Source organism: Lontra canadensis, unplaced genomic scaffold (assembly GCF_010015895.1).
Source record: "Lontra canadensis isolate GAN:19392208 unplaced genomic scaffold, GSC_riverotter_1.0 scaffold56, whole genome shotgun sequence".
Lineage (NCBI taxonomy): Eukaryota > Metazoa > Chordata > Mammalia > Carnivora > Mustelidae > Lontra > Lontra canadensis.
The window spans coordinates 1884373-1898371 of NW_022631050.1; the positions used below are offsets into that span (position 1 = coordinate 1884373).

A 13999-nucleotide genomic window follows, 5' to 3' on the forward strand; every position below is an offset into this window, starting at 1 on the left:
GGCTATATTAAGGGGGGGGGAGCTGCTGCAGAATAACATAATACTATCCAAATTTTTAAAACCAATTCTAAATGGATATAGATTTTTAAAAGTAATAATAATGTACAGCCCCTGAGCAAAATGTTACCATTGATTATCTCTGGGTTGTAGGATTATGGTAACTTTTTCTTTTGCTATTCATACTTTGCTGTTGTTTCCATTAAGTGATAAAGACGTATCCCTTTTCTAATCAGGAAAAAAACTGAGCTATACTACAAATGTGATAAAAAGTTGGGAGAAATAATGAGGATTTAATACCCCTCCTGTCAAAATTGTATTAGATGATAACAAACCCTACAACTCGGTATTCTCTTGAGATTTGAGGGTTTCATCCTCGCAGCCACCACCCTCCATTAAGAGGAAGGAAAGGAAAGGGGGGGACGCAAAAATGAAACTAGGAAACTTACTCCAGCTAATCAAAAAACATCAAGTAGCCTCTGACTTGTGATTATGCTAAAGGACAAGTCAACATTGTGATGCTCTTCGTATTTACTTCTCTGGGTAAGGGAAAATAGTGTGGGTTTGTTTGTTTAAGTAATGTGCTGGGGGGCTGGTAGTGTTGTTTGCTCTCACTACAGAATGTTTTGAAATAAAACTTCAGCCTAGAATGTAAAGATTTTGTTTGGCACAAGGCAACGCATGAGCAAAACAGTAACTTAAAATGGTCCCATACCACCCCCTTGTGGGGGAAACAGCCCAACCAGCCGAGAGGACGGAACCGTGGATACTGTTTATGTAAGTCCAGCAAACACGTGTCCATTCCCTACTCGGTAGCGGTACGAACTATATGAGGATTAAAAGATACCACTAAATCTCTTCGTACTTTATCCAGGCCATGCCAGCCAGCATTCGTAAACATTCACTTATTTGGGCTGAGTACACACACACACACACACACACACACACAGTAGTCGAGGTCCTAAAAAGTGCGCATCGGAAACCGGGTGTCTCTTTAAGATATGGCTTCATCTTCTGCAATAAAGGTGAAGGAATGGGAGTAAGGTCTGGGATGATTATTCTCCAGCGTTTGGTTGGTAGGGTAGCATGTGGTAATCAGAAAAAGCACAGTGGATGTGGATGAAAAGACATGGATTGCAGCCCTAACTCTCCGAGAGACCTTGAGCGCGTATAATACGGGTCCCATTCATCTACTTAACAATTATTTGAAACCCGGGTGCTGAGGTTACAAAAATGAATCAGACCTAGTCTTTAGACCCTCGCTTTTCTAATTTGTAAATTGGGACCGACGACTTCAATTTATTATCAAAAATTAAACATATGGCCGGCCCCCCTTGTACAGAGATGTTCATTTTTGAAACCGTGTTCACAGGTTTATTTATGTTTGTTCAATTTAATCCTTTCCACGTCTGCTCCTAGGAGCTCTAAATCCGAAAAGGAATTAAATAATCTAATCCAATCCTCTAAAATTTTACATTCATTCCACGGGGATTTCTTGAATCAAGGAATCGTCCTGACGCCTAATAACGACCGCGATCTTCAAAATTCTCAGCCTCCTACCCCTGCATAGTTCTTTCGTGGGGACTCGGTACAACCTCGGCAAGGCCGTCGCCCTTTGCGTCCCCAGCAAGCAGCTGCCGCTCTGGGGGCTGAAATGCCATTTGCCTTGCCTAACTCGTGCAAAACCGCTCTCGCACGCCCCCTGGAGGAGCCGGGTGGGAAAGGGGCCGCTAGCTCGCCGCGCTTCTCCCACTTCTCTGGAGGCGGGAGGAAAGGCTCGGGAGCCCGTGGCAGGGAAGTTCCCTCGGCGGCCTCGCGGGGAGCAATTCTAGGGAGTGGAATCACCCGCTAGGCTCCGGAGGGGCGGTACCCATCCCCGAAGAACCCTGCGGCCGCACAGAAGTGCCGGCAGGGGGCGCGGGTTGCCGGGCCACCCCCCGGGGCTAAAGGCCGGTGGTCCCTCCCAGGTCTGGTGTGCGGCGTGGCCGCGCCGCGCGATCCCCTGCCCCCCCACTCTCACCTCGTCACCTCCCCGCCCAGTTGGCGGGCCTCTGAGGTGCGCGGCGCAGGCGCGGAGCGAGGTGGTGAGTGCGGCCGCCGAGCTGGGGCCTGGGGCTTGGCGCCTGGCGGGCAAGGCGTGAGGCGCGCGGGAGGGAGAAGGGCCGGCCCGGGGGAGCGCCGGAGAGCGCGAGGGCCACAGCGGCGCCGCCCTCCGGCAGGGCCGCGCGGCCGCTCCGCCCGCACTCGGGCGCTTCGGCTACAGCCGCCGCCTCGGAGCTGCGCCTGGGCGGGCCCCGGAGTCCTGGTGAGTGTGAGGAGGAGCGGGCCGGCGGCGTGCGAACGCAGCCTCCCACAGGAGAGGGCAAGGAAGACCCCCCGACGTCTTTTTAAATGAAACCCTGCCTCCGTTTTAAGACGGGATGGCGACCCCTCCCCCATCCCGGAGGCAGTTCCACCCCCCGCGGAGGACGCTCGGCCCCCTGCTGCTGTTTTCTTTATGGCGCTTTTGGGGTCGGGGTTTAGGAGTCCCCGCTGGTCGCCTGGCCCTGCTGGGCCCCGCGCGTGGCCCGGGCGTGGAGGCGGCTAGGTCCGGGGGTCTCCTGCGCGGCGCCTCTGACCGGCGTGTCTGGTGGCGCCTGGGCTCCCGAAGCGGGTCGGTGCCAGGCTGGCCCCCCGCGTTGCGGAGCGGCTTCGGGACTCTGGCTGCGAATCCCTTGTTTGCCCGCAAGCCTCCGCGGCCGAAAGCAGCCTGGCGCTCTCATCTCGGGCCAGTGGCCTGCCCCCCCGCCCCACTTAGGGTGCTGCTACACCCCTTTTGGTTTTCTTTTTCAGTACAACCTAGGACACGAGTAATTTGAAATAATTTCAGTTACCTCTTTGCGAAGAGGTAAAAATTTGGGCAAAGACTGATAACTCAAGTTGGATGTACCGTGGGTTCTAGTTTAAAAACTATACTGAAACATTTTTGTGTTTCAGTTCTTTTAAAATCTGGAGAATATGTACTTATTCTGAAAGGAGGATGAAAAAAACTTGCTTTTAAAACCTTGTAAAAATAGAGCTTTTGATTGTGAATACTTGCCTTATTTTTATTTATATTAAATGAAAGGCCTTTGATGTCGATCTGTTTGATATAGGTACTGATTGCGTGTTATATGGCATTTTGTACAGACATTCTTGAAAAAAATGACAGGTGGAGAGATGCTGATAGGTATTTTGCAAGTTGCCTTTTAAAAAAAAATCAATGTTTCATGTGGCTTGGTACATTTTTGTAAATGTAAAACATATATATGTACACCTTAGCATAGGAAAATGTCTAGATGTCTGTATACCAAAATGTTAATGTTTTTTCTGGGTGAATAGATTCAAAGTGATTTAATTAATTTAAATTAACTTATAACCTGCTTGACATGTATTACATGGGATGTTTGTTAAATGGGGAAGAGAGAGTGAATGAGAAGGTGACTCAAAATCTTCCCCATGAGAGGAAGACTTAGTGAGGAGGTTGATAAGACATCTTTGAGTAAAAAACCAAACTTCTTCATCAGGGCAGTTATGTATACAAAAAGCACATAAGAATATTTGCTGAAATGAAAGATGTTAGCATTTCTGGTCTTGAGTAGGCATCTTAGCATCATGCTGGAAGGGTGGGAGTCAGACCTTTCCTGATCAAGATGATCCTATTCCTCTCACCTGACAGCCTGAATCCAGGCCAGCTTGAAACATTAATTTTAATGCCATGCTTGGTTTCCTTTCCTTGCTTTTTCATTCTTCAAATTGGAAAGAATTTAAAGTGTGTTCTGAAATAGCAAGAAGCTACTTTAATGTTGGGCCAATAGTTTTCATTGTTCTCCCTGACAGTTTTAGAACATTTAAAACATGAATTTTAATGCCCTGGGCTGTATAAATTCTGGAAGTGTACAGAAGAGGTATTAGGAATAAGTCTTGAGGTTTTAGTTTATGGCGTAGTGAGAAATTTTTGAATGTACTTGATTGGGAAGGGTTCAAGGAATACTATTCATATTAGGTAAGCCATTTTATATAGAGATACTATTTCTATAAATCTAACTGTTTTCAGTTTCTTTGGGTGATTCCCTTCCCTTCTTCCTGTTGGTGACTAAGAACTGGAAGATGTAACTTGCTGGTAATAGTGATTAGCAACAAAAATTACTTACACAGTTAGTTGTTCAAAACTCAAGAGTCAGAAGACATGATTTTTCAGCTCTGGTTCTGCCACTTAGTTGATTTTCACTGAAGGTTTCCTCATCAGTAAAATTGGAGTGTTTGGTGGTAACCCTTCTGTGTACCTCCCAGGATTGTGAAGATCAAATAAAATAAGAGGAAAATACTCAATAAACTAAAAAGCACTGTCTTATTACTGTATGATCATATCACTTATAAAGCTAATTAATGTACCCAGAACCTAGTGAAGCAGCAAAAATAGTGTGTGCACCTCAGGTATCTTACCATTAGAAACAAGATGGTCTCAGTAATAGTATCAAGCTTACCTGCTATGTATATTACTTTGATGATAAGAAAGGCAGCATATAAAGCTGGCAGAGAAAATGTCCGTTTCTTTTTCTGACATTCCTTACATGCTCACTTCTACAGTGAAAGAACACTAACCTGAAATGGAAGAGTTGATTCTGATTCTGACATTAATCTGTTACCTGAATTGTAACTCCCTATTTGTATCTCCCTATTTCCAAAGCGTGTGCTTTAAAATTAGATCCTTACTCAGATTCCAGTGCTACCACTTATAAAGAATTTCCTGGACTTAATTTTACTATGCCTCGGTTTCCTCATCAATTGATACATCAATCAATACATCAATTTATATATAATCAATTTTGAGGGAGTGTTGTATATTTTTCATATTATAGGATTAAATAAGATAAAGCGGCCTGGCACATGATTGGTGTTCAGTAAATGGTTATTGTCCTTGTATTGTTAAATAATCTATAAGGACTTAAACAGTTCAAAGTCTGATTTGGTTTGCTTTCATTATGGCTGAATAACCAGATTTATATTCCTATTTTGGTGTTAAAATAGAGCTATAGTTTTAGAAGGTAAATTCGTTTCAAAGAAATATGACACATGAGTATACTCACATATTTATCAGTTTTTAGTGCTTAATACAATATGTTCAAAAGATTATTTATACTTGAATTAATTCCACATAACTTTCCAGTTAATTAGAGACCTGGTGCCATAGTATTTTTGAGTCTCAGAAGTGAAATACATTTTTGCTAATGTGACTTCCTTTGTGTTTTTTCCTACAGGCATTTTTTACCATCTGTGAAAATTTCCCTGTAGTTCATTTCTCCTCACTACAGTGTTAAGAATTATACCAAGTAAGTGGAATGTGACAGAAACCATTTAGTCAATTTTATAACAGTCCATTGGAATTTAATCATTTAATGATTAAACAAAAGTTGCTATGTTTTGTTCTAAATAGAATGTTGAATGTGACCTTATAAGTAAGAAAAGAATTTTTTCTTGAAAATCATATTCTGAGCTTCTATGTGATGAGTATATTTTCTGGAAATCAGGGGATCGATACAGACTTTTCAAGGGCGTATATCCACTGTTAGCTTGAAAACTATATCAAAATATTCCCAATTGTAAGAAATATACCTGTCTTAGTCTTAATAGGGTACTATAATGATTTTTTTAAATAAAAATAATTTAAGAGCATGGTTTATTGTAATTATCCTATTCTTAAAATTACATCAACATTTGAAATGGACTTCTCAACCTCACCAAGAAAAAAAAAAACAGTATTGGTGTCCTGCCTTTAAACTTGATCATAAAAGTAAATCCAAAATATAAATGGAAGCATTGTTTAACACTTCTCTTACAAAGTAGATTTTCAAGTGGCGCACATACTTCTTATTCCCAGCAAGTTCTTTAGTTAGGAGGAATTTTTATAAAATATTAACAATCTTTATTTGTGACATTTTTGTTAAATATTTCCATTTTTAGATTGCAAAGATATGAATGAATATCCTAAAAAAAGAAAAAGGAAGACATTACACCCTTCTCGTTACTCAGGTCAGTGGATTATTTTAAAGTTGGGCCCTGCATTGAGTCCCATGCAATTGTATTCTTACCCATTTTCTCATAAATGATCAGATAACAGTTGAATATCTGGGTCAATTTTTAGGTAAGAGAAAGCTTTAAGTTCTTTGAATATATATTCCTCATTGTCCCACGTGCTAAGCGCACATCAGAAGCTTACAGACATTATTTAATATATACAACTGAGTAGTTGATAGATATTTAAAATTAGATATCCAAGGTTGCATGCTTATACAGCATTAACTGAGATTTGCTTGTGTGATTCCCAAGCTTGTTCTTAAGGTACATTAACCTTGGTGGAAGGTATTTGGATTGTCGGGGATAGATTTTTTATCCTATACATTATTTTCAAAAATGTGATCTTTATTTTGATTGTGTTATTTTAGGTCCTTTGGTTGAGGTTGGCTCTACTATCTTGGCAATAAGTGAGGTCTTAAGAAGAGAGGTCTTTAAAAAAAAAAGAGAGAGAGAGAGAGAGGTCTTTGATTTGACTTATGCAGAATTTAAGAAACAAAACAGAGGAGCATAGGGGAAAGGAGGGAAAAATAAAAGAAGATGAAAGCAGAGAGGAGACAAACCATAAGAGACTCTCAATCATAGGAAACAAACAGGGTTGCTGGAGGGGAGGGGGGAAGGGGAGGGGGTAACTGGCTGATGGATATTAAGGAGGGCATGTGATGAGTGAGCACTGGGTGTTGTATCAAACTGATGAATCCCTGAACTCTACCTCTGAAACTAATGAAACTAATAATATACTGTATGTTAATTAATGAATTTAAATAAGTTTAACTAAATAATAAAGTATATGTTGGTGCAAAAAAAATAGAGGTCTTTGTTGCCACCTGTAACTAATCTCACATATCTATGTTTGAGATAGTCTCTAGCATACCTGTTAGCCCACCCAAGCTACACATTCATTCTTCATATCTGAGGAAATTAAGCCTGGTTTACTGCCTCTTAGCCCCTCCCAACAAGACTTGAAATGACTATTCAGAAGCCTTCATTGGTCCTCAGACCATTTCTCCTATGCCTTACTTCCTTTTCATTACATGGCAGATCTTCTTGGTAGTTAATTCAGTGTTAATTCAATGTTTTTTGAGGTTAATATATTTATCACATATTTATAATGTGTGGAATTCCGACAGTAAGGCAGATCTGTCTTTGTGTACTTCAAGTGTTATATTGTAAATCATGTAATTGGTGTTTCTTGCAAAGCTCAGTGTCACTATCAGATCTGAAATATAGACGCTTTCAGAATTGAAGGAAATATACTTTATTACAAATATGAAAATGTATATATGGTGGATAAAGTGATGGCTTTACATGTTTAATTGTTTACTTGAAATTTTTAAAATTTTCCTCTTATGTTCAGATTCCTCTGGAATAAGCAGAATTGCAGATGGATTCAATGGAATTTTTTCTGACCATTGTTATAGTGTTTGTTCTATGAGACAACCGGACTTAAAATACTTTGACAACAAAGGTATATCTAATATTTTCCAAAATATCCTTTAAGTTACTTTTATATATTTTTATTTCTTACTTGAAAATGTGGGTAAAAGTTATGACTTCTAAATGGGCATGTATTCAGTTTGTTTAAATGTAGGGAAATTGGGTTTTTTTGTAAGAAAGCAAGTATGAATTTTCAATTTTTAACATTATTTCAGACCTGTAAATAAAAAGCACACTCTCCTAAGTCCATTTTAGTGGCAAGGAATTGGTGGAAAATCAAGAATGACCCAGAGCTGGGAGCATTTATGACGAAAGGTTAGGAATAGTGTTATACACAGTACCTCCACTCAGCTGTAGTCTAAAGGGCTAATGGAAAGGAAGGAATGGAGGGTGAAGCATTCAGTGTTTTTCAGTCTTAACGTCTTTTGTTGAGTCTTTAAAACAGCATTGGGTAAATGATAAAAATTTGCATTTGCTCTCTTCTTTCAACCATCAAAACTGCCAATTTCCTTGAGCTCCTACCAGAGGCACAGAAATATAATTTTTTAACAAGCATAAGGAGTTGGAGATATTTGTATGAACTCATGTTTGGCTTAATAGAGACACAGATGGTTACATACAGAGATAATTATAGTTATGTCTGTGTATATGGAGCACTGTACAAACGTGTTTACTCTGTTAGTTGAGAGGGCCTAAAAGATAATGACACCCCAGTGGGAGTGAGCCCAGATTTTGGTTTTTAAAACCATTCTCCAGTAAAAAGAACTAGCACTTGGAGAAATGGCTGATTTAGTTCTAAGGTGGGAAATACATAAGATGAGCCTGGAGCATTTTGTAGTGCCAGAAAATAAGGAAGTACTCAACATACACATGATCCAGGTAGTCAGAGGAACACAGGAGCCAACTAAAGAGCTCCCGGTAGCCAAAGCTGAAACAATTTGAAGGGAAAAAAAAAAATTAGAACCCCAAAATGTAAAATAAATATTCCTGAGTCCATACAGACGAAACTGAATGAATAAATTAGAAACTATATAGAAGAATTCCAAATTATTTGTGTGGGCTCTCCTCCCTCAAGGAGGTGGAACATAACTTTCCACTCCTTAAATGAGGACTGCATACAGGGACTTTGTTCCAAAACATAGAGTATGGAGAGTACTCTATGGAGAGCCTTCATCTTGGGTCGTGGTCTTAGGGTCCTGGGATCGACCCCCACATCGGGCTCTCTGCTTAGCGGGGTGCCTGCTTCCCCCTCTCTCTCTCTGCCTGCCTCTCTGCCTACTTGTGCTCTCTGTCAAATAAATAAATAAAATCTTTAAAAAAAAAAAAAGAGTACAGCAGAGAAACCTGATCAATACTACTTCAACCAGGTGATCACAGTCAACATCTACAGTAACAAATCATGTAAGTACTATGTACCCTTGATATGATGTGATAAAAAAGGCAGCTTGCCTCTCTGGTCTACCTCTAATAACCCATAATCCTAGTCTAATCATGGGGCATCCTACAAAATACCTGATCTCTACTCCTCAAAACTGTCATGGTCATCAAAAACAAGGAAAGTCTAAGAAACTGCCACAGCTAACAGTATCCTAGAGAGAGATGACAGCTAAATGTAATGTGAAATCTTGGGTTCTTGAAACAGAAAAAGAACATTAGGAAAAAATTAAGAAAATCTTGGGACGCCTGGGTGGCTCAGTGGGTTAAGCCGCTGCCTTCGGCTCAGGTCATGATCTCGGGATCCTGGGATCGAGTCCCGCATCGGGCTCTCTGCTCGGTGGGGAGCCTGCTTCCCTCTCTCTCTCTTCCTGTCTCTGTCTACTGTGATCTCTCTCTGTCAAATAAAATAAAATAAAATCTTAAAAAAAAAAAAAAATTAAGAAAATCTGCTTAAGTATAGACTTTAGTTAATACCACCTTACTGGTATTGGTTATTAATTGTAACAAATGTATCATATTAAGAGCATGGAGAAATTGAAATGTAATGTAAGAGAATGGAGAAACTGAATGCAGGATATATGGGAATCCTCTGTATTATCTTCTCAAATTTTTTCTGAGAACTAAAAATAAAGTCTTTTAAGAACAACAGTGACATGATATTGAAGCCTAGTTTTTTCTACTGACCTGTATTTCAGTTTCCCCATGCTAACTTTGAAACACGGGGTCTGGGCTGAGGGAATAAAGGCTTACTCAGACTCAGTAATTTAAACTGAAAATTCCTAAGTAACTTTAATAAGTATATTCTAGTCCAAATGGGGCACAGATGCAAAAGCAGTTGCTTGTTTGGACAGATTATTTTGTGTGTCTGTTGGATAACATCTCTTTTCCTGGCTCAATCTAAGTCCTTTAGTTCCTGTTGGAGTTCAAGATTTTATTTAAAACATTTAGTGCTTTGTTTAATGGTAATTAATATTTAATGCTTTGCATATATATAATAAGTATTTTTCCAAATCTCTTTTTACAGATGATGATTCTGATACAGAGACATCAAATGACTTGCCAAAATTTACAGATGGAATCAAGGCCAGAAATAGAAATCAAAACTACCTGGTTCCCAGTCCTGTACTTCGAATTCTAGACCACACTGCCTTTTCTACAGGTTAGGGAAACCAGTTGATAGCATTTGCTCATTTTATATAGATGAATGAAAAAAATTTTGCCAATTATTTATTCATTAGGTCTTATTTAGTGGTGATAATAGACGTGTGCTATTTTTCAGAAAAATCTGCTGATACTGAAATTTGTGATGATGAGTGTGACTCACCTGAGTCAGCCAACCAACAGACTCAAGAGGAAAATCCTATAGAAGTTCACACTGCTGAAGATGTTCCAATTGCTGCAGAAGTGCATGCAGTTTCTGAAGATTATGATATAGAGACAGAAAACAATTCCTCAGAAAGCCTTCAAGACCAAACTGATGAGGAGCCACCATCTAAACTTTGCAAAATTCTTGACAAGAGCCAAGCTCTGAATGTGACTGCCCAACAGAAGTGGCCTTTACTGAGAGCCAATAGCAGTGGTCTTTATAAGTGTGAACTTTGTGAGTTCAACAGCAAATATTTTTCTGATTTAAAGCAGCATATGATCCTGAAGCATAAGCGTACTGATTCAAATGTGTGTCGAGTATGCAAGGAAAGTTTCTCTACCAACATGCTTCTGATCGAACATGCCAAACTGCATGAAGAGGATCCCTACATTTGTAAATACTGCGATTATAAAACAGTGATTTTTGAGAACCTCAGCCAGCACATTGCAGACACCCATTTTAGTGACCACCTCTATTGGTGTGAGCAGTGCGATGTACAGTTCTCCTCAAGCAGTGAACTCTACCTACATTTCCAGGAGCACAGCTGTGATGAACAGTACTTGTGTCAGTTTTGTGAACATGAAACAAATGATCCAGAAGACTTGCATAGCCATGTGGTAAATGAACATGCATGTAAATTAATTGAGTTGAGTGATAAGTATAACAATGGAGAACATGGACAGTACAGCCTCTTAAGCAAAATTACCTTTGACAAATGTAAAAACTTCTTTGTGTGTCAAGTATGTGGTTTTCGGAGTAGACTTCATACAAATGTTAACAGGCATGTTGCTATTGAACATACTAAAATTTTTCCTCATGTTTGTGATGACTGTGGGAAAGGCTTTTCAAGTATGCTAGAATATTGCAAACATTTAAATTCACATTTATCTGAAGGGATTTATTTATGTCAATACTGTGAATATTCAACAGGACAAATTGAAGATCTTAAAATTCATCTAGATTTCAAGCATTCAGCTGATTTACCTCATAAATGTAGTGACTGCTTGATGAGGTTTGGAAATGAAAGGGAATTAATAAGTCACCTTCCAGTCCACGAGACGACTTGATTATTTTCTTTACCTGCCATAATGTTAATGTAAAATAATAAATTTGACTTTTTTTGGAGATGTTAAAATGGATGATTTTAAACATAACTTATGAGAATTGCTTTTAACAAGTAAGTTTTTTAATTGCCCAATTTTCTTGGCATTGCTACATTTTTCAGTATATAATGATATCCTAAATGTGTTATTTTCAGTGCATGATAGTTTTAACCACTCTTGGTGTCTGTCATCTTGTTTCTTACAGAACCTCTGATTTCTTGAATTGATGAGAAACAGATGTACTAAAGAAACTAGACTACACTTTTGCTTTTGTAACCATGGGTGCTATTAACTTTTTTAAACTCAAGACAAACTCAGTTTTTCATCTTTGAAGTCATCAGAGTACTGCATTATCAGAACTTAAATACAATGTACCATACAATTAAGTCCACTGATATTTCCATTTATAAGAACCCAAACCCTCCCAGATAATCCCCATTAGGAATTATCTCCAAGACTCAGTGGACTCTCCATCTGTATTATTCTTTTAACAACACTAGGAAGCAAGTGTTACAGTAGGAAGGGAAGATCCAGTTTTGTTGATGGGTCTTTTTTTTTAATTCTCATTCTATTTTAGCCCCTATCTATGAGTTAAATGATTTTAAAATGGGACTGAGGAGGAACTGATATGGGGTTAGACAATAAAAAGTAACATTTAATAGCTCAACATTTTCAACATTCATTTTCAGTTATGTAACAGCGAAGTAAGCTCAAACTGCTGATGATAAATCATTTATTGACTGAGAAAACCCACTGAAGTATTAATCTGGAATTACGAAGATATGGAAGATGAGGGGTTCTGGCTTTCTTCTTGGCTTGTAGATGGCCATCTTCATTCACATGGTGTTCTTTTTGTATGCAAGTCTATTTCTCAAACTCCCCTTTTTTATAAGGTCACTGGATTAGAGCTAACCTTAATGACCTTATTTTAACCTAGTAAAGATCCAGTCCCCAAATAAGGTCATATTTTGAGGTACTGGAGCTCAGAACTTCAACATTTGAATTGAGGGATGGGAAAAAGAGACAAAACCACAATACAATAGCAGCTTCTTAAATAGCAATATGCAAAGATACGATTTTGTCTATCACTGAACTCCAATGAACTCCTGCTAACAAACAGTATTGTTCAGGAATATCGATACAGTTGAAGAGATCAGTTTATGACCTATGGTTTTCCCACCACAAGAACCATGGAAATTTAGTCTATTTTGAGAATGGTGGCAGCAACAAGTTTTTTCAAAAATAATCCTTTTTAGCTCTATATTGTCATATATGCATAATTATATTCTTATAAACTCATCTGATTTGAACATTCCAGGTAGGGCTACCTGATAGAAATGTTTCTAAGACTTAATATCAGAGTATTTAAACTGGAAGAGAACCTTAGAAACCATATGGTCTAAACCCTCTAGTTCTCTTAAGTTTCTTGTTGAAATAGGCCAAGGTCCCAAAACCAGTTATAGGAGACAGGAGTGGAATCCAAGTTATTTGGCCTCCAGTCTAATGTTTCCATTACACCATGTTACATTAAAATCCAAGCTTTGTCCTTGGGTGTTTTTCATGACTACTTAACATAGCTGTTTGGCTGCCTTCTTGGTAATTCTTTTTTTAATGCCTTTTTAATATACATCCACCTTCAAGAGTTTTATTTTTAGGAAACAGACTTTAAATAAATAATGCCTTAGTGGGTTTTTTTCAATTTTGTATTTTATTACTTTACATTTGATCACATTAGTAATCAAATTAAAGTAATTGTAATGAAACCTCGAGATATTAATCCAAATTTAGACCCATGTAACTTTGTACTTTTTACTGAATCTGCATCTTGAGGACACATCCCACTGACAGTTTGTCCAATAAAAACTTTTTGCTTTGACTCCACTTTCAAATAAGTCAATGACAGCTGGTTTATATTTTTAGGTTAAAGAACTTCTTCAGAAAAACAACCCTAACTATAAAGAGATTTTTTCTAACTACTTCTGGGTTTTCCCCCCCCCAAAAAACAAACATTTCCACTGAACTCTCTTGTGATTTAAAGCACAGTTCAAGTCTGAGAATACATAATTGATAGTGATGTTTAGTTGCACTACAGTAGGATTCTTGGCAGCAAGAATTCTTGGCAGTAGCATTGGGCTATTTTTTTTCTTGCTTTTTTTATCTTCTTGTAATGAGTTATTACTTATGAAATTCCAAATTTCCCCTGTACTCCAAAATTTGAAAGTGATTGTGCACTATTCAAAAGTCTCTCTTCCTGCTCGTAAATTTGCCAGTTTTACCATTTTAAATCAACTCTTTTAGATTTCATGAATGTGTGTCATCACATACTAACCGGTTTCTCCGTTTCACAGGGTCCATAGCGTGTTGTTAGGTGATTGCTGAGTTACTGGTAGGTGTAGTATATGTAAGGTTTTGTGTGTGTGTGTGTGTGTGTGTGTGTGTGTGTGTGTGTTTAGAATAACACTATTCCTAATTTTTAAATCTAATTTGCAAAGCACTGTATTACTTAGTTTCTGGCACTTTACCATTAACCTTACTTTTCCTTGTTTTGTCAGTATTACTACCTTTT

At 38.7% G+C, this 13999-nt stretch overlaps 1 protein-coding gene across 3 annotated transcripts; it reads left to right on the forward strand.

The window, feature by feature from the left end:
* The first annotated feature begins 1909 nt into the window (after window positions 1–1909).
* ZNF639 (zinc finger protein 639) lies at window positions 1910–12436 on the forward strand. 3 transcript variants are annotated; one of them, XM_032875392.1, is made up of 7 exons: window positions 1910–2081; window positions 5277–5348; window positions 5980–6048; window positions 7448–7558; window positions 7783–7842; window positions 9989–10123; window positions 10244–12436. In XM_032875392.1, the coding sequence occupies exons 3-7, from the start codon at window positions 5991–5993 to the stop codon at window positions 11395–11397; spliced, it is 1518 nt and encodes a 505-aa protein (XP_032731283.1). In that variant the 5' UTR covers window positions 1910–2081; window positions 5277–5348; window positions 5980–5990; the 3' UTR covers window positions 11398–12436. The 3 variants fall into 3 exon arrangements, with proteins under 3 accessions (XP_032731283.1, XP_032731282.1, XP_032731284.1); XM_032875391.1 differs by lacking the exon at window positions 1910–2081 and adding an exon at window positions 2186–2302; XM_032875393.1 differs by lacking the exons at window positions 1910–2081; window positions 7783–7842 and adding an exon at window positions 2187–2302.
* The last annotated feature ends 1563 nt before the right edge of the window (window positions 12437–13999 follow it).

Coding starts and splice junctions, on each gene's coding strand:
- ZNF639 (XM_032875392.1), top strand. CDS start 5,991: ATGAATGAATATCCTAAAAAAAGAAAAAGGAAGACATTACACCCTTCT. Junction 6,049..7,447: donor ACACCCTTCTCGTTACTCAG/GTCAGTGGATTA, acceptor TCTTATGTTCAG/ATTCCTCTGGAATAAGCAGA. Junction 7,559..7,782: donor AAAATACTTTGACAACAAAG/GTATATCTAATA, acceptor AGTCCATTTTAG/TGGCAAGGAATTGGTGGAAA.